The sequence below is a fragment of the Notolepis coatsorum genome (assembly GCF_963971535.1).
Source record: "Notolepis coatsorum genome assembly, chromosome: 8".
Taxonomy (NCBI): Eukaryota; Metazoa; Chordata; class Actinopteri; order Aulopiformes; family Paralepididae; genus Notolepis; species Notolepis coatsorum.
The window spans coordinates 149745829-149766757 of NC_140172.1; the positions used below are offsets into that span (position 1 = coordinate 149745829).

General features: G+C 43.2%; 1 protein-coding gene across 4 annotated transcripts in view; it reads left to right on the forward strand.

Moving 5' to 3' along the window:
* The first annotated feature begins 1709 nt into the window (after nt 1-1709).
* mybbp1a (MYB binding protein (P160) 1a) overlaps nt 1710-20929 on the forward strand; it is a 47851-nt gene continuing 28631 nt past the window's right edge. For all 4 annotated transcript variants that reach the window (XR_014620034.1, XR_014620035.1, XR_014620036.1 and 1 more), the window contains exons 1-10: nt 1710-1957; nt 4400-4495; nt 5475-5558; nt 5674-5748; nt 6142-6249; nt 12099-12289; nt 13714-13881; nt 17340-17457; nt 18165-18454; nt 20363-20473. Coding sequence is in view for 1 of the 4 variants with exons in the window: in XM_084320729.1 (XP_084176855.1) it covers nt 1769-1957; nt 4400-4495; nt 5475-5558; nt 5674-5748; nt 6142-6249; nt 12099-12289; nt 13714-13881; nt 17340-17457; nt 18165-18454; nt 20363-20473 (1430 nt within the window). In the remaining 3 variants the exon portion in view is untranslated. The remainder of the gene's footprint in view (nt 1958-4399; nt 4496-5474; nt 5559-5673; nt 5749-6141; nt 6250-12098; nt 12290-13713; nt 13882-17339; nt 17458-18164; nt 18455-20362; nt 20474-20929) is intronic.

Below are 20929 nucleotides of genomic sequence, written 5' to 3' on the forward strand. Positions count from 1 at the left end.
GTTCTCTACTCCCAGACACTGGTCTTGGTGGCATGTATGACTCACATGACAGATGATGGCAGAGGTGGAATGGATTCTGAGCTGTAGAATCACATCTAACTAAAACACAGTCTAAGACCTCAGGGCACTTTGTGTTGTAGCCATAGAATTAAATGGAACTTTTTTATTTTTTTTAAACTTAAATTTTTATTAACATTTATAGACAAACAACACTTACACAAAAATGGAACCCATAATACAACATTGTTAAACAGACATAAATAATAAAGTACAAAAAATATAATACAATTGTAATACCCAAAAAAATACAAAATAAAATCAGAAAATGCTAACTAAGTCAAAAGTGGTTCAGAGACCCTCCTTGAACCTCTTTCCTCCTTTACCCTTCGCCCTCTTGTGATGCATTTGGTTCTTCCTCTGTGATGTCGTTTTCGTTCCCCTTGTAATCCTCCCACTTTCTCCAAATTTCTCTTCCTGTAACCTCAGCATGTGTGTTATCCTCTCCATATCCTGTATCTCCTCCACTATTCCTACCCATTGTGCTATTGTCGGTGGGTCTTCTTTGTACCACAGTCTTGTTATTGCTTTTCTGGCCGCTATCAACATTATCTTTATTAAATATTTGTCCCCCCCTTGTATTCCCTCGTGTAAATGGAACTTTATTAATGAATAAAACGTAAAAAAAAAAAAAATACACATTGTCGCTATCCTGGAGAACCCCTCCCACCCCCTCTATGAGGAGCTAACCTCGGCCAGTCCTTTGTACCAGTGACCATCAACAACTGCAGTGAGCAGGGACCTCTGGCAGCAGCCGGAGAGCTAACGGCAGCAGAACTCGTACCTGACTCTTACCACCTAAACTGCACAGACTACAACGTATGACGTATATAACGGCAGTTAGGGTACCTACTTTATGTATACTGCACCTGTGTATACGGTATACTTTACTTACACATAGTATATATTCATATTCAGAAGTGTTATATTGCCCATATTTATTGTAACGTAAAATAGAACTGATTCTGCATACAGACCCTCATCTGCACCAGAGTTCATTATATTGTTTACACTGCTTATTTTTTTTTTATCTTTAGTATAATTGTATTGCCTATATGTATGTCTTTCTACTATTACCTTGTTCAATAAAGGAATATCTTATCTTATATCACTATGAATTGAAAATGGGGGACCCTGATGTAAACAAGACAAACGTCTTTCTCTGGTCTGCATCCCCTTAACAATTGTGTGTATTGAGCCGTACTGTATTGTACCCATTCTGCAATCTGTTAAATAAAGTTTTCATTCATTCATATTATCTTTAACTGTCTATACTGTAGGTATGGAGAGAGATAACTATAATTAGAGTAGTCACTCTTATATTCTCTTATTGGGCTCAACTTCTAGTGAAGACAATTGTGTCTTCTAGTAAATAATATTATTCCCAAATTGTCTGGGGACTCCCTGAAACCTATGGGGGTAGATTTCTATCAAAAATATAAATCTACCCCCATAGAAACCTCCTTCCACACAGACCCCTTGTTGAGAACCACTGACCTAGATTCAGGTCAGGTGTCTTTTCTACCTAGTTCCTATGGGGGGCAGCAGTGCCTGAAGCATGTCTAAAAATCTCACATGAAGAAGAACAACAACAACCCGGAAGTACACAGTAACCCACGTGCCCACGTGTTCCTCTCCGGAAGCTTCCTGGGTTGTTGTCAGACAGCATGGCCGTTTGAAAAGCCTCTGATTAATAATAAACACGGGGGCAATGCACGTCGAGATGGGGGAGATAGAGAAGGAACAACCAGTAGTGCGCCCGAAAGTCACAGACGCAAAGGGTATCCTTCAACAGAATCGTGAGTTTCTCGACTTCTTCTGGGACATCGCCAACCCCGAACAGGAGATCCGTCTGAAGGCGATTGAGAATCTCATCCAGTATCTGAAAACCAGTGAAAAGGTAAAGTGTGTGTCCACAGGGATCCCGTCCCCCACGTGTTGAGTTGAATGTTTAGATAAATCGATTGACTTTTGTGTTGTGATGTGTAAAGTGTATAGGGGGACACATAATGCATATATACTACTATATGCATATATAAAAGAAAATGAGCATTTGACACAGTACAGATAACGATACCATTCGTCAACATTTATAGAGTGCTCTCTCTGCACTGCTTTTCGGAGCTAGTTGGCACGAAGGAACACTTCAAAACTATCCATAGCTCTTAGATGGAAGGATCCATTAGCTCTGCATTCTGGTTACTGTGACTGGTGTGACATCTTAGAGACATCCATGTGACCTACTGTTACACCCCCACCTCTTGGTAGAGAGGGCATGGAGCTAGACATCTCTTGGTAGAGAGGGCATGGAGCTAGACATCTCTTGGTAGAGAGGGCATGGAGCTAGACATCTCTTGGTAGAGAGGGCATGGAGCTAGACATCTCTTGGTAGAGAGGGCATGGAGCTAGACATCTCTTGGTGGAGAGGGCATGGAGCTAAACATCTCTTGGTAGAGAGGGCATGGAGCTAGACATCTCTTGGTAGAGAGGGCATGGAGCTAGTCATCTCTTGGTAGAGGGGGCATGGAGCTAAACATCTCTTGGTAGAGAGGGCATGGAGCTAGTCATCTCTTGGTAGAGAGGGCATGGAGCTAGACATCTCTTGGTAGAGAGGGCATGGAGCTAGACATCTCTTGGTAGAGAGGGCATGGAGCTAGTCATCTCTTGGTAGAGAGGGCATGGAGCTAGTCATCTCTTGGTAGAGAGGGCATGGAGCTAGACATCTCTTGGTAGAGAGGGCATGGAGCTAGACATCTCTTGGTAGAGAGGGCATGGAGCTAGTCATCTCTTGGTAGAGAGGGCATGGAGCTAGACATCTCTTGGTAGATAGGGCATGGGGCTAGACATCTCTTGGTAGAGAGGGCATGGAGCTAGTCATCTCTTGGTAGAGAGGGCATGGAGCTAGACATCTCTTGGTAGAGAGGGCATGGAGCTAGACATCTCTTGGTAGAGAGGGCATGGAGCTAGACATCTGGTAGAGAGGGCATGGAGCTAGACATCTCTTGGTAGAGAGGGCATGGGGCTAGACATCTCTTGGTAGAGAGGGCATGGAGCTAGACATCTCTTGGTAGAGAGGGCATGGAGCTAGACATCTCTTGGTAGAGAGGGCATGGAGCTAGTCATCTCTTGGTAGAGAGGGCATGGAGCTAAACATCTCTTGGTAGAGAGGGCATGGAGCTAGTCATCTCTTGGTAGAGAGGGCATGGAGCTAGACATCTCTTGGTAGAGAGGGCATGGAGCTAGACATCTCCTGGTAGAGAGGGCATGAAGCTAGACACCTCTTGGTAGAGAGGGCATGGAGCTAAACATCTCTTGGTAGAGAGGGCATGGAGCTAAACATCTCTTGGTAGAGAGGGCATGGAGCTAAACATCTCTTGGTAGAGAGGGCATGGAGCTAGTCATCTCTTGGTAGAGAGGGCATGGAGCTAGACATCTCTTGGTAGAGAGGGCATGGAGCTAGACATCTCTTGGTAGAGAGGGCATGGAGCTAGACATCTCTTGGTAGAGAGGGCATGGAGCTAGACACCTCTTGGTAGAGAGGGCATGGAGCTAGACATCTCTTGGTAGAGAGGGCATGGAGCTAGACACCTCTTGGTAGAGAGGGCATGGAGCTAGACACCTCTTGGTAGAGAGGGCATGGGGCTAGACATCTCTTGGTAGAGGGGCATGGAGCTAGACATCTCTTGGTAGAGAGGGCATGGAGCTAAACATCTCTTGGTAGAGAGGGCATGGAGCTAAACATCTCTTGGTAGAGAGGGCATGGAGCTAAACATCTCTTGGTAGAGAGGGCATGGAGCTAAACATCTCTTGGTAGAGAGGGCATGGAGCTAAACATCTCTTGGTGGAGAGGGCATGGAGCTAAACATCTCTTGGTAGAGAGGGCATGGAGCTAAACACCTCTTGGTAGAGAGGGCATGGAGCTAGACATCTCTTGGTAGAGAGGGCATGGAGCTAGACATCTCTTGGTAGAGAGGGCATGGAGCTAAACATCTCTTGGTAGAGAGGGCATGGAGCTAGACATCTCTTGGTAGAGAGGGCATGGAGCTAAACATCTCTTGGTAGAGAGGGCATGGAGCTAGACATCTCTTGGTAGAGAGGGCATGGAGCTAAACATCTCTTGGTAGAGAGGGCATGGGGCTAGACATCTCTTGGTAGAGAGGGCATGTAGCTAAACATCTCCGAGGAGAGGGCATGGAGCTAAACATCTGGGCATGGAGCTAAACATCTCCGAGGAGAGGGCATGGAGCTAGACATCATGAACAAATGTTGCATCCCTGTGCTGCATGCTGGCAGAATGACATGCTGACATGTGACGTGGTTTGGTGGTCTCTGTCCTCTGCAGCCAGATGAGTTGAAGTACACACTGAAGAGGCTGGTGGAAGGCCTGGCCCACACCAGAGAGGCGGCAAGGCCTGGCTTCAGCTTGGCACTGGGGCAGGTGAGTTAAAGGACTACCTCCTTGATGTTTTAACTTTTCCTCTATTATTATAATTTTTTTTAAATCACAATATCTAACTAAGACTATACAAACATGACAAGAGCAACATAATACAAAAAAAATAAGGGGGGGGGTTGCAGAGTGTTACAAAGGTTCAGTAGTACACAAACATATTCAAGATGGTGATCTAATAAAGTAATATTATTTAAATATTATTATTATTTGTATTATGTGAAGCACCTCTATGACCGCCACCAACTCATTCATTCATTCACTCATTCACCCACACTTAGCCACTCTGCCCCCAGTGGCAGCTCACTGGCATGGCACTTTGTGTAAGGGGCACTTCACTAAAAAAACAATGCTGATTTATTTAGCAAATAATCTCACACGCATCCAAAAACAGTTTAGCACACATTTAGTTTGACAGTTATTGAGAGTAAATTTGTTTGAATATGGCCACCAGTGATGTCATATAGGGGACATTGAATTCTTGTGTTGTGTTCATTTCATCTCATGAAATTAGAAGGTAGCAGTCCCTATAAGACATCTACAGATTTCATTGAGTTGTAATTAACACAACACAAGGATTCAATGTCCCCGATGATATCACTGACACATCACATATATATATTTCTTTTTTTAACCACTCCAAAAAATTGCCTACGTCAGCATTAGAAATAGCTTGTAAAAAGAATAATTTTTAAAAACAGTTCTCGAGTCAAGAACACCATGAGAACTTTCAGAAAACATATCTACCACAAGCTCTCATTTACCCATTGCATTGAACGTTTCGCGCGGGAACAAGGGAGCTTTGATTACTCAATGAGAATTACTACTGAAGCTTTGTTTACTCAATGAGAATTACTACTGAAGCTTCGATTACTCTATGAGAATTACTACTGAACATATGGATATCGGAACAAACCCCACATTGTAGAATTTCAAACACAACATTTAATGACTGTTGTTTTCTCAGGTTCTGAGCATCTTTGAGGACATCTCTCTTCACACCATCCTAGACGAACTCAACCAGAAACACAATCTGCAGAATGTTGCAAAGGTAATGGTGAAAAATAAGCCGTGTGGCTTTAATCGGATTATTCACTACATCCGTTTAATTTGTACAAGATCTTATTTGTATAATGACTTTTTTTCCTTTCCTCCTTTTTCTTTAGAAAAGAGTCAGAAATGCTGTGTTTGGGAACTACTTCGGGGTGCTTGCTATGTCCCAGTCCACTCGGCTGTCCAAGGTGAGGAACAGTGTGGTCTTTAGGTGGAGAGGTCACTGTCCTTACCATCCTTTATTACTACATACATGTGTTGTGGAATATTCAAATGAGCCATGACCGTAAGCTGTAGGAATTCAGACGACTCAATTTGTATATATGAAAATATAGAACATAGTTTATTTCTGCTTCCACAGAGCTCAGTTTACAATCAGACATGCTAACGTCTGACCAGAAAGTGAGAAAGAACTCTGGTCAGAACTGACATTAAATGTCCTTGTGGCAGGCTGGCAGCAGACGGGTGACAATAGCAGAGTGTCAACAGCAGAGAGTAGCAGACGGCAAACCTTCGGAAATTAATCAATGCAATGTCCCCACAAGGAAATAAAATGTGTCTCCTCTTTCTCTCTCTCTCAGGAGCCTCAGGTGTTACTGGGGTGTATCCAGCTGTTGCAGACCCTCACGAAGCACAGAGAGCATCTTAAAGACCTGCCCAGCAAGACCATGGTGGAGATCCTCTCTGAGGTGAGCTGGAGACGCACTTATTACACTACTACATTTCAACTCGTATTAGTTGAAACAGGGTTCGAAATTAACGGGGGCTTGGGGCATAATGCCCTTGAAAATGGACAAAATGCCCTCGAAAATCAGTTAAAGGGGGCACTTAATGCCCCCGACAGTTTACTAATTATATATATATTTATCCGGTAATGGAGCGTCTGTATCGTACGGTTCAGATGACGCGCAAATAAAAAAAAATCATTTGGCGGAGCCGGTGTTCTGCACTGGCTGCAGGCAGCAGCAGCAGCACTGTAGCCAGCCAGGTGCTAGTCAGTTTGTGTAAAAATGGCACGCACAATATAAATCAATCTTCATTACGACTTTAAAAACATAGCCATTAACATTACATAGGCCTACACACATCTTGCCATAGCAGTTCGTAAACACAACGCACGTTTTAACTATGGTAGCCCGACGCAGCCCGCAAGCTAATACTGTACAGTCAATGAAATGTCACCGTAGCTACTGTAGCAGAGGAGGAAATGGGAGTCTGAGAGGCGGGGTGTTTAAAGACAATGATAGGCGTTTATTCAACATCCAAGAAGGCTAACATACAACTGTGTTTTATTAACTCCAACCGGGACTATTGCCGCTTTCCCACTGCATGCCATCACCTCCTAACGTTACCGGAGCTGATAATAACATTGCTGAAGGTGCGGCGGCTAGGTGGTGTAGTGGACAAGTCACTCGCCACCAGTGTGGAGACGCTAGGATTCGCGTGTTCGAATCCAGCTCTCCACATTGTTTTTCAGTTTGGCTGGTCGTCCGCAGTAATACACATTGGCCGTATTACGGGGAGGGAAAACTGAAGGGTGGGGATCGAACGTTGTGAACAAGCGACTCCTACAAGTCGGTTGGTGCGCCTGCGCAGTAGAATCAGGAAGTGTCGGGGGCAGCGTGAGCCTCCCACGCGTTACTCCTCGACACTGAGAGGTCGAGCTGCGCAGGTGAAAAGATGCGACTGCTGTTACCTCAAGTACCGGAGGGGACTTGTGCTATGTATGACTTAGTCCACATTGCAGCCGGCTTGTGGGAGGCAAGAAACAGCGTTCGTGACAGGGGAGGGTTGAATTGGATGATACGAAATTGGGATGGGAGAAAATACAGAAAATGGGAGAAAAAGTGGATCAAAAAAAAAACATTGCTGAAGGTGCGTGACACTAAAATGTCCGTGGGGACCCGGCGCCAACCCATAGATAGTTCCAACTCACCGAATTGCGTAATCCACCACAGATGCACTCAATATTTAAATAATGTTAGTCTAAATAAATGTAGACAGAAACATAATAATTTCAAGCAGAAAACGAATCTTTCCATTAAGAACTGACAATCAGGGAATTTAAACATGGTTGACATTGTTTTTGTGTGTTTATATTAATTAAAGAAAGGAAAGTCTAGTGCTGGCTGAGCATATTGTTTGTTTGCACTAAGTTAATACTTTGACAAATGTAGCCTATATTTTTCAGTCGGTTCGGTCTTTGTGTGCCAAACATTATTTAAGGCTGTAAACACTGTAAACCTTTTATTTTTAATAAATGAGAAGCATGTTTAGATTTGAGTGTTAAATTTTTTTTAATAAAGATTAACGTATATCGAACTGAAAACCGTGACCCCAAAATCGTGATACGAACCAAACCGTCCATTTTGTGAACCGTCCCACCCCTACCGTTTATCATAAAAATTCAGTGCCCCCGAAATAAAAAAAAAAAGCCCCCGAAAATCAATTAAGGGGGGCAAAAAAAGCCCTTGAAAAAAAATGTTAATTTCTAACCCTGAGTTGAAACCGTTTGATTATCTTGGTGACATCATCTATTGGTGATAAGTGATCATTGCTGTTGCACTGTATTGACTTGCGTTCCATCTTGAAAATTCACGTTAGCTAGTGATTTAGTCTTCTGTTAATTCCAAACAAACTGCTGTTGCTACTGGTGACGTGAAACGCATCACTTCCTGTGTGTCGGATGATTTCCCCAACGATGTACAACTAGACACCAGTGTTTGAGGGGTATTCAAAAGTTTTAAAAATTATTAAATTCTCAATCTAAAGCCTTAAAAGGTATTAAAAAGTCTTGGATTTTATTTTCACAGGTATTACATTTATTTGAGGGGAAGCCCGGCTGTTGGGAGATTAAATAATATTGGATATTATGAAATGTTTTTGTATTCAAGTTGTTATTTTTTGCAGGGGGTACCATGAACTTGCAACCATCGCTATGCATTTTTTTTCTAGTATGGTCATAAAATTGGTATAACATTTTGCTCTAAATAGTATTAAAAAGTGTTAAATTTGGGCGGCTGGGTGGTGCAGCGGACAATGCACTCGTCACCAACGCAAGATACACCGGGTTCGAATCCGGCTGTCGGCGTTGCCTCCGGCTTGGGCCAGTCGTCATACTAACTCAATTGGCAGAGTTAGGGGGTGGAAGTCGATGGGTAGTGCAGGGCTGTACGCTAAGCTTTTTCACTAGGGGCACACTTGCCCCTAAATGAGAAATTTAGGGGCAAAAAATATTTTTTAGGGGCACATTTTTAAATAACAATTTTACCATTATTTATATCGATTGTTTTTATATAATTTTTTTTTAATAAAATATATATATTATATAATCATACTTGTAGTTGTATTATCTGCGAGACATCGCCACCACGCAACAAGTCTAAATGCTCGCTATATGCAACCAGCTCCACTGTCTGTGTGTACTGAGTAGCCTCCAGCTACGGCCAGGATTCTCCGGAGCTGCAGCTGGGCCCTATACTGTAGCCTCCAGCTACGGCCAGGATTCTCCGGCGCTGCAGCTGCTCCCTATTGACTATATTCAGCGTGCCCTCAGCTCGAATACGCATCGACTCAGTGTTATAAGACATTGATATCAGGACGGAGCTATCTGAACTATTTAGTTTAAAACCTGTTCCACCCCAGGTGAAATCTGCATAAAATGTATACCTATGGTAAATGGAATATTGCTCCACTTCTACAAGGGCTATTTGCATATTCTTGGTATCTAGGAACATCTATGGACCTCAATGAATGTATTCTCAGTGTCAGAAATATTGTGTCTATTACTAGGCTTGCTTAAATTCTGATGAAACAAAGGAAAATATGAATTATGATTTTTCTTTTCATCTTTGACAGTGAATAAAACCATGATAATAATGACCAAACTTAAAAAACTGCCACTGAGCTAATTCAGTACCCTCTTGAGATCATGTGTACAAAAGATCTAAGGAAATTAATAAAGGGAAGATGATAAAATTGAAGGTTTTGTATATACAGTACTGAATTCTCCCATCCGGACCAATGCAATTTGAAATATTATTATAGAATATAGAATATATGCTTATACATTACCTTATTATAGCCAATTCGCACATTTATATATATATATACATATAGTATCTTTCAAATGGCCGAGTTCAATTTGGATATAGTATCACCAGGCATGTATAATAACTAGGGCTGTCAGTTTATCGCGTTAATTAGATTAATTAATTACACAGCAAATTATCGCGTTATGAAAATTAACCCAAAATTAATTACAATTTTTTTTTTTTTTTTTTTTTTTTATATAATATTTTTTTTGTATCTCATTCATTCCATAATAATGTAGAATACACATTTACAGACTTTTTTTATTTTTTAATATGGTCCATTTGCATGTTCTTGGTATCTGATTCTAGGGAGATCTATCTCAGGGAATGTATTCCCAGTGTCAGAAATACTGTGGGCTAGATCCACAAAGAATGGATTCCCTGGTCTGCATCCCCTTAACAATTGTGTGCCGTACTGTATTGTACCCATTCTGCAATCTGTTAATAACATTTTCATTCAATCAATCAATCTGCGCGGTGATTGATTGAATGAAAATTTTATTTTGAGTAAATTGTAATGAACCAAATGAGAATATCAATACATTTTTTTGTATCTTTGACTGTGAATAACACCATGCTCAAATTGACCAGACCTGAAAAATCTAAGCAAATTAATAGATGGAAGATGATTAAACAGAAGGTTTTGTAGATACAGTACTGAATTCTGCCATCCGGACACATGCAATTTGAAATATGATTATATAATATAGAATATCAGGCATAAAATGGTTATGCGATTAAAATGCGATTAATTAGATTAATTAATTACAAATCCTGTAATTAATTAGATAAATTTTTTTAATCGCCTGACAGCACTAATAATAACATATACAGATATTTAATGTAATCGACTGTACTTTTTTATTTCTCCCACAGTGTAATCATTTTGTAACTAATTTCAGATCTAATTATTCCTACATGATTACAATAGTGTGGAGAAACTGACTGCGTTTCAATATTTGTCAAAAACTTTACCTTTTGTAGCTTATTATCGCGAATCATAACAATTATTGATATGATTAATTCAGAATGCCTAACTTTGAACGACCATAGCGGACCATGGGAAGTGTAGTTTTGAGAAATTCCGACGCTGGCAGATAGCTGGCGATGCGCTCTTCAAAATGGCCGCAAAAAAACTACAATTCCCATGGTTCAACATTTCCATTTACGCTTCAGCGTCAAAAACGCGAGTGAAAAATAAAAACTTAAAATGATATAAACTCACTTTTAACCTATTGCTAAACTATTGCCAACCTAACGTTTTACATTCTACATGTATTTGTGACATAGTAGTGATAATAATACTTGAAAACGTTTGATTTTAAAAACGTTAAATTATTGCAGCACTCATAAAAATACTAATATATGATAATAATGTCAAAAAGGGGTCGGTACCGTGGCCGTGGGGTGGAACAGGTTAATGGGACGTTTCGTTTTGAACAGTAAGCTAACGCAAGCTATCATGCACTACTAGACTTACTGGAGCATTTGTTGATAGCTATCAGTAGCTAGCCGGCTGGCAGGCTCACCGAGGTCCCAGTGTTTACAACAGCCACGGGTGCGAGAGGGCTGGAGGAGAAGCAGATGCCACATCTCTCTCCGTGTGTCTGAGTTCAGTTCAGTTCGGCTCACTATAGGAGGTCGAACAACGCGTCGAAAATATGAAGCAATACTAACTTTACTTTTCTTCATAGCTAAATCAGACAGTCAGCCAGTCTATCAGAGTGAGTGCTCAGTCGATTGTTCCCGCTGATCATACCTGCTGAGTGCTCACTGCTCAGCTCGCGTGAGTGACGTCATCGCGTCATCACACGCCTTGGATAATTTAGGAGTGAAATGTGAATCCAAGGCTTGAAAGCACTACTCGCAAGCCCGCCCCCAGATAATATTTACCAATCGCAACGGCCAATTAAAGGGGCAATTTGCGACGATATCATCGCAGCGTACAGCCCTGTAGTGATCTGGACGTTGTGGACAGCGACTCCTACAGGTCGGTTGGGGCGCCTGCACAGCAGAGACAGGAAATGGCGGGGGTAGTGTGAGCCTCCCACACGTTACACCTCGCCAATGAGAGTCCGCGCTGGCAGGTGAAAAGATGTGACAGGCTGCCTCCTCGTGTACCGGAGGGGACACGTGATGCAAGGCTTCTATCCTCCCTACAAACGACTAGTGGGGGGCATATGCGAGCAATGTTCAAGACAGGGGAGGGGAGAATTGGAAACAGCGAAATTGGGATGGGAGAAAAATAGAAAAACAAGGAGAAAAAGTGGATTTAAAAAAAAGTGTTAAATTTAACTTGTTGAAACCTGCAGATACCCTGGTTTCAAGCAGCCAAGAGCAGCACAGGTAGAATCACTATTGTGTTCCACCAGTTGGCAGTAGAGAGTGGCAAAATAGAAATTTATTTCTATGAAAATGTTTTCTTCTATCGTGCGCTCTGCCAGACGTCAGCGGAGGTGTTTGAGGAGGTGCTGCTGGGGACCCTCCAGAGTGACCTGACCTCGGCCTTCACCACCCCAGAACAGCTGCAGCTCCTCCTGGTGGCCATGGAGCGCTTCCCCCACGTCCTCAAGCCCAAGAAACTCAAGAAACTACTGGGGACCTCCACCGTCATCACAGCCGACAACATCCCCAAGTGAGACTTCATTATCCCTGTGGGGTTGTTGCCAACAGAACTAGGAATAGATGGAAGAGAATTCACAAAGGAAAGAAAAATATAATATTAAAATTAGTGCTGTCAATAGATTGAAAAAGAAATGTACTAATTAATCTCACAATTTTCTGTAATTAATCTAGATAAAAATACAAATTTTCTACTTAAGACCGAAGCTTGTAACAGATATTTACTTGAGTAAAATCATAGAATTAATGTAAAATCAACACAAAGAAAGCTTATTTAGATTAAAATACTATTTTAATAGCTTTCTTTGAATACAGTTTCTCTCCTGTGAAATACAAATGTTCAACAAAACCATCAACATTGACTCAGCTAGACCGCTTTCTTATATTATATTGAAAAATGTTCACTCCATAGATTAATCTAGATAATTTTTTTTAAACGCTTTAAAGAATTTAAATTAATCTCCAGAGTTAAAGCATACATTTTGACAGCCCTAATTAAAATACAAGCGGTGGGGACACAAGTTAAAGGTGATAACATTCAGCCACTAGATGTTGCACTAGAGCACCAGCGTGTCATTTAGCCAATCGGGTGCATTCCACGTGGGGGAAATGGGAAGTAGGGAGGGGATACATGCATGCATGTAAACAACAACATTAATTTTGGACCTGCAAAAGTTTTAGTAAATGATAAATTCATTAATGAATATTTTCTGGGGGGAAAAGCAATACTTTTATTCTGCACCGTTCTAAAAGCTCTCTTTTTTTTTAATGATTACTCTACATACATTTTTTATATATAGCCCCTTTAAACTCCCATTTTCATACATGTACTGTATCTACAGAAGTCACTGATGTCTACAGGTAGAAATAAGGTTATGTACACAGTGAGCGAGTTTGAATTGTATTACTATACGACTATGCAACTCATGCGGCAACGCTCCAAGATCTCCATTCCATTGTCTTTGGCGCCACCTGTGGTGATAAGCGGTAGTTGCAGGTGTGTTTTTGAAACTCAACTCCCAGAGTTCACTTTGAAGTCAGTTGACAGTTTGCGCTGCCTGGGTAATCAAGGTAACCAGTAATAACCAGGGTAACCAGTTGTAACCTGGGTAATCGGTAATAACCCGAGTGACCTGTAGTAACCAGGGTAACCACCAGTAGTAACACATGGAAGGGAATGATGTCTTCTGATGCAGTAACTATATTCTTCCTGCGAATGTCGCCACAGATACCCAGTTCATAATACTTGGTAACGCTGCGGCCTGCGGCTGCATAGGGCTTTCGCCAGTGGGCCACAGGCTCATTCACCATTTGTGTTTCCTCATTCAGCAACATATAGTGACTTGTCTTAACAGACAATTATTTAAATGAAGATCTTCGATATTGGCACTTTAAGCAGGAACACTCACGCTAGTGTGATTCCCTCCTCTCCGATAGGCTGACGGAGGTGCTGAGGACGGCGGCGCGCTCGGTGAAGAAGGACCAGGTCTTACCGGGAGTGGCCCTGGACCTGCTCAAGGTGGCTCTGAAGGAGGACAGCTTCGACCTCTTCTGGAATGAGGCCATCATTAAAGGAATGTTCAAAGATCAACCTGGCCCCACACAGTAAGTAGTCTCTAGGACCTACCTGGCCCCACACAGTAAGTAGTCTCTAGTACCTACCTGGCCCCACACAGTAAGTAGTCTCTAGTACCTACCTGGCCCCACACAGTAAGTAGTCTCTAGGACCTACCTGGCCCCACACAGTAAGTAGTCTCTAGGACCTACCTGGCCCCACACAGTAAGTAGTCTCTAGGACCTACCTGGCCCCACACAGTAAGTAGTCTCTAGTACCTACCTGGCCCCACACAGTAAGTAGTCTCTAGGACCTACCTGGCCCCACACAGTAAGTAGTCTCTAGTACCTACCTGGCCCCACACAGTAAGTAGTCTCTAGGACCTACCTGGCCCCACACAGTAAGTAGTCTCTAGGACCTACCTGGCCCCACACAGTAAGTAGTCTCTAGGACCTACCTGGCCCCACACAGTAAGTAGTCTCTAGGACCTACCTGGCCCCACACAGTAAGTAGTCTCTAGGACCTACCTGGCCCCACACAGTAAGTAGTCTCTAGGACCTACCTGGCCCCACACAGTAAGTAGTCTCTAGGACCTACCTGGCCCCACACAGTAAGTAGTCTCTAGTCTCTAGGACCTACCTGGCCCCACACAGTAAGTAGTCTCTAAACTAGTACCTACCTGGCCCCACACAGTAAGCAGTCTCTAGTACCTACCTGGCCCCACACAGTAAGTAGTCTCTAGGACCTACCTGGCCCCACACAGTAAGTAGTCTCTAAACTAGTACCTACCTGGCCCCACACAGTAAGTAGTCTCTAAACTAGGACCTACCTGGCCCCACACAGTAAGCAGTCTCTAGGACCTACCTGGCCCCACACAGTAAGTAGTCTCTAGGACCTACCTGGCCCCACACAGTAAGTAGTCTCTAGGACCTACCTGGCCCCACACAGTAAGTAGTCTCTAAACTAGTACCTACCTGGCCCCACACAGTAAGTAGTCTCTAGGACCTACCTGGCCCCACACAGTAAGCAGTCTCGAGGACCTACCTGGCCCCACACAGTAAGTAGTCTCTAGGACCTACCTGGCCCCACACAGTAAGCAGTCTCTAGGACCTACCTGGCCCCACACAGTAAGTAGTCTCTAGGACCTACCTGGCCCCACACAGTAAGTAGTCTCTAGGACCTACCTGGCCCCACACAGTAAGTCGTCTCTAAACTAGTACCTACCTGGCCCCACACAGTAAGTAGTCTCTAGGACCTACCTGGCCCCACACAGTAAGTAGTCTTACTAGTTTACTAGTTTCCTGAGGTTGTTTACTAGTTTCCTGTGTGTCCTGTTGTTTACTAGTTTCCTGTGTGTATTGTCCTGTAGTTTTCTGAGGTTGTTTACTAGTTTCATGAGGTTGTTTACTAGTTTCCTGTGTGTCCTGTTTTTACTAGTTTCCTGTGTCCTGTTTTTACTATTTCCTGTGTCCTGTTTTTACTATTTCCTGAGTGTCCTGTTGTTTACTAGTTTCCTGAGGTTGTTTACTAGTTTCCTGTGTGTCCTGTTTTTACTAGTTTCCTGAGTGTCCTGTTTTTACTAGTTTCCTGTGTGTCTTGTTTTTACTAGTTTCCTGTGTGTCCTGTTTTTACTAGTTTCCTGTGTCTTGTTTTTACTAGTTTCCTGTGTGTCCTGTTTTTACTAGTTTCCTGTGTGTCTTGTTTTTACTAGTTTCCTGTGTGTCCTGTTTTTACTAGTTTCCTGTGTGTCCTGTTTTTACTAGTTTCCCGTGTGTCCTGTTTTTACTAGTTTCCCGTGTGTCTTGTTTTTACTAGTTTCCTGTGTGTCCTGTTTTTACTAGTTTCCTGTGTGTCCTGTTTTTACTAGTTTCCCGTGTGTCCTGTTTTTACTAGTTTCCTGTGTGTCCTGTTTTTACTAGTTTCCTGTGTGTCCTGTTTTTACTAGTTTCCTGTGTGTCCTGTTTTTACTAGTTTCCTGTGTGTCCTGTTGTTTACTAGTTTCCTGTGTGTCCTGTTTTTACTAGTTTCCTGTGTGTCCTGTTGTTTACTAGTTTCCTGTGTGTCCTGTTGTTTACTAGTTTCCTGTGTCCTGTTTTTACTAGTTTCCTGTGTGTCCTGTTGTTTACTAGTTTCTAGGGATGCACGATAATAATCATTATGCAATTATGACGTCATCCCGATAAACTCGATAACGTTATTGATAGCTCCGATAACATATAATACATTTTTTGGTTAAAAGAAATCCGGTGTGGGTGGATTTGGATGAAGGGCGCTTGTTTTTATTATAGCCTCCTCCCGTTTTGCCAGTACTGTGGTAAAACTGATAGCGTGTGGTTTAGGAACAGGGAGTTTTTCACAAATCCAGCGCTCCCTTTCTTGGCTGTGACGTAGTCACGTTACATTCGGAGACAGACAGTCGATCTGCCAATTACGTCCCACGGCTTGCACCCACCTCTTCTTCTTACCACCAATCAGAAGCTCTCGTTCGTTTATTTACCTCCGGATTGTCAGCCATTACTCTACTCGGAGCTAACGTTATCTCCCCGCCAGCCACATTGACAAGTACCAGCGCTTATACATTACTGGCAAATGTCTTGTTGCACTTGTGGCAACGAGCGTTGTCAGCATCGACTTTAGTAAAATAGACCCAGACTTTTGAACATTTCGTTCTGTCCGCCATTATGAGAGCAGAGCTGTCTACTCGGCAGCGCTGTGTGTGTGTGTGTGTGTGTGTGTGTGTGTGTGTGTGTGTGTGTGTGTGTGTGTGTGTGTGTGTGTGTGTGTGTGTGTGTGTGTGTGTGTGTGTGTGTGTGTGTGTGTGTGTGTGTGTGTGTGTGTGTGTGTGTGTGTGTGTGTGTGTGTGTGTGTGTGTGTGTGTGTGTGTGTGTGTGTGTGTGTGTGTGTGTGTGTGTGTGTGGGGGAAGAAGAGAGGAGAGAGCACAGCAGGCAGAGAGCACAGAGCTCCCCGCGCAGGCAGAGACACAGAGGCAGGAGAGATATAGACAACTGCCAACAAGATTAGTTTGCGACGTTTAAATTCCTCAAAAAAAAACTCTAATTTCTCGAGTACCGATAGCAGTACCGATGACGTCAGAGCTTATAAATACTAAAAAAAAAAATATTATAATACAATAAGTATCGGCTTGAGGAGCATAAAGTTATCGGTATCGGTGTCAAAAAATCAATATCGTGCATCCCTACTAGTTTCCTGAGTGTCCTGTTTTTACTAGTTTCCTGAGGTTGTTTACTAGTTTCCTGTGTGTATTGTCCTGTTTACTATTTTCCTGAGGTTGTTTACTAGTTTCCTGAGTGTCCTGTTGTTCACTAGCTTCCTGAGGTTGTTTACTAGTTTCCTGTGTGTATTGTCCTGTTGTTCACTAGCTTCCTGAGGTTGTTTACTAGTTTCCTGTGTGTATTGTCCTGTTGTTCACTAGCTTCCTGAGGTTGGTTACTAGTTTCCTGTGTGTCCTGTTGGTTACTAGTTTCCTGTGTGTCCTGTTTTTACTAGTTTCCTGGCCTACCGCCTGCTGGGTAGCTCCCTGCCCCTGCTGTCTCTGGCGCAGCTGAACGCTGTTCTGACTGGAGAGGTGATGAAGCACTACGGGGAGCACATGCTCTCTGCTCAGGTTAGTCTCCCTCCAACAGCACATCATGCTCTCTGCTCAGGTTAGTCTCCCTCCAACAGCACATGCTCTCTGCTCAGGTTAGTCTCCCTCCAACAGCACATGCTCTCTGCTCAGGTTAGTCTCCCTCCAACAGCACATGCTCTCTGCTCAGGTTAGTCTCCCTCCAACAGCACATGCTCTCTGCTCAGGTTAGTCTCCCTCCAACAGCACATGCTCTCTGCTCAGGTTAGTCTCCCTCCAACAGCACATGCTCTCTGCTCAGGTTAGTCTCCCTCCAACAGCACATGCTCTCTGCTCAGGTTAGTCTCCCTCCAACAGCACATGCTCTCTGCTCAGGTTAGTCTCCCTCCAACAGCACATGCTCTCTGCTCAGGTTAGTCTCCCTCCAACAGCACATGCTCTCTGCTCAGGTTAGTCTCCCTCCAACAGCCCGCAGTAACACACCTGTTCCAACATGGTCTGTTTTTATGCTCATTCTATGCCTACGTCTCCATTTATGTCAATTTGAAAGGTGAAATATGAAAGGTGCTATACAAATAAAGATTATTATTATTTGTGACAAAAAACTAAGAATCACCTTTGTTGCCAATACACGCACTCATCTTTGTGACGACATCATAACATGTCTCAATATCGGCTGCTAAGTAATACAATAACAACGAGTGACGTAACGCGCAAAAAACCTCACCTTCCCGTCCCCCTCCCAGCTCCCCGACCGCTTCAAGTTCGCCCCGGAGATGGAGACGTACGTGGGGGCCTTCCTGCAGGGCTGCGAGGACCCCGACAAGCAGCTGGCGGTGATGGTGCGCTTCACCCTGGTGACCAACCACGGCTGGCCGGTGGTGCCCTCCAACTGGCGCGTGGTGCAGCACCTTCAGCCCGCGGCCGTGCAGCGATACGTGGACTGGCTGAAGGCCATGTTCCTCGCGCCACAGCTGGACAAGTGCCTGGAGTTCAGCACCCGCAAGCAGACAGGGAGCCAAGAGAAGGCCGTCCAGTGAGTCTGAGTGTTATAGAGGCGCATGGGGTTACACAGATTCAGGGGCTGAGTGTTATAGAGGCGCATGGGGTTACACAGATTCAGGGGCTGAGTGTTAAAGAGGCGCATGGGGTTACACAGATTCAGGGGCTGAGCGTTATAGAGGCGCATAGGGTTACACAGATTCAGGGGCTGAGTGTTAAAGAGGAACATGGGGTTACACAGATTCAGGGGCTGAGTGTTAAAGAGGAACATGGGGTTACACAGATTCAGGGGCTGAGCGTTATAGAGGCGCATAGGGTTACACAGATTCAGGGGCTGAGTGTTAAAGAGGAACATGGGGTTACACAGATTCAGGGGCTGAGTGTTAAAGAGGAACATGGGGTTACACAGATTCAGGGGCTGAGCGTTATAGAGGCGCCTAGGGTTACACAGATTCAGGGGCTGAGTGTTAATCATTAGGGTCATAAATGAAGAACTTAACAAACTATCAATTTGGTTTAAATGCAACAAATTATCACTAAACATTAAAAAAACGAATTTAATTTTTTTTGGTCTCAAATCTGTGATTTTAACTCCTCATCTAAAGTAGTGATCAATGACATCCCCATAGCTAGGGTGTGTTCTACACGATTCCTTGGTGTTCTGCTTGATGAATCCCTATCATGGAAACCTCATATCACAGCCATAACTACAAAAATGGCCAAGAGTATTGGTATTCTTGGAAAAACACGTCACTTGCTGAGCACCGAGGTTGCCACAATGTTATATTACTCTATGGTTTACCCATATATCAATTACTGTAATTTAGTTTGGAGTAGTACTCATCAGACCAAACTTGAGCCCATATACCGTCTGCAGAAACGAGCTCTAAAAATAATCAGCTGTGTTCAACGAAGTCATTCTTCTCAGCCTCTATTCCATAAGTTAGGTATACTCAGTGTTTATCAAGTGAATCATCTTCAGACTGGTTTATTTGTGCATAGTTCTTTAAACAGAGCCCTTCCCCCTTTCTTTCATGACATGTTTTCCCACAATCACCAAATTCATAATTACCCCACACGTAGTTCCTGTTTGCTTAGACCACCCTTTTCCCGCACTTCCCAATCTCAATTTTGTTTGCTCTACCGAGGGTCAAAGTTGTGGAACTCTTTGCCTCCACATATTTTGGAATTTTCTTTTCTGAAATTCAAAAGAGCACTGAAATCTCATCTCCTAGAGCACCAATATTTCCCATATGGACTTCCTTTACAAACTGTGGTCTGATGGCTTGTTGTATTTTGTTGTTGTATTTTCGTTTTATTATATATTCTTCCTGTCATTAATTGTTTTCTCTATACCAGAAATCGTATGGTATGGGTGCCTTCTTCGGTGTCTATGTAGGCCTGCTTGTGTGTGTTTGTTTGTTTGGGGGGGGGGGGGGGATTTTATATTTTATCTTGATATAATGTAATTTTGCTTCCTGGTGAATGCCACATGCAAGCCCCTTGAGGGTTTTTAGGCAATTCTCCTACACATCCCTTGTGGATTATATTGTATTATATATGTAATTGTTTTTATATGTGTAAACAAACAAACAAACAAACAAACAAGGGGTTGCGTGTTAAAGAGGAACATGCTGAGCACAAATGAGTGGACGCGGATACGGACCAGCTAGCCTAGCTGTTGGCCAAAAACACCTCTCCCGGGGGTTTTAAGCTATAGGCTAGTGGTCCGTATCCACTTGTGTTTGTCGTGTATTGTTTGTACTGAATGCAAACTGGATGGCTTTGCCCCAATACCACATGGGACTAATGAACCACATGGGTCTCTAGCATAAACCACATGGGACTAGCAAATGGATTATCCAGCGCTGTGGATAAAAGTGTGTCTACCAAATGAGCTATGTGATGTGATGTGATGCCAGTGTTGATGGTGTCTCCTCAGGAAGGAGCAGTGCGTGTTCCGCCTGAGGAAGTGGATCGTCCCTCGACTCACCTCCATCATGGAGAACCAGCAGGTCAAGAGGGAGGAGGATCTGGTCATGGATGTAGCCAGGTCAGCACAGTAATCTAGTTTATAACTGTGGTCAGTTACAATCGATGCAGGCATGACCACTAGGGATGGGTACCTTTCACATCTGAACCGATACGGTACCGGTACATCGATACCGGTACCCAACGGTACCTTTTTTCTGTACTTTAGTCTAAAAAAAAAATGTATTTACCTACCTCAGTCGTAAAAAAAGAAAATCCTAACTTCAAATAACTACAATTTCGACCGTTTCCGGCTTGCCATTGCTCCAACTGCTTTGTTGTTGAATCAAGTCAAATCCTAGGTAAGCATATATTGTGCGTGTGAACGTTGACATAAAAAAAAAAAAGGGTAATTTTTTTTTATAATTTTTTTCCCCTCCCCTCCGGTATCTCACTTGAATCGATACTCGGTAGTACCGACGTGTTTCGGTTCAGTACCTCAAAAGAACCGAATTCGGTACCCATCCCTAATGACCAC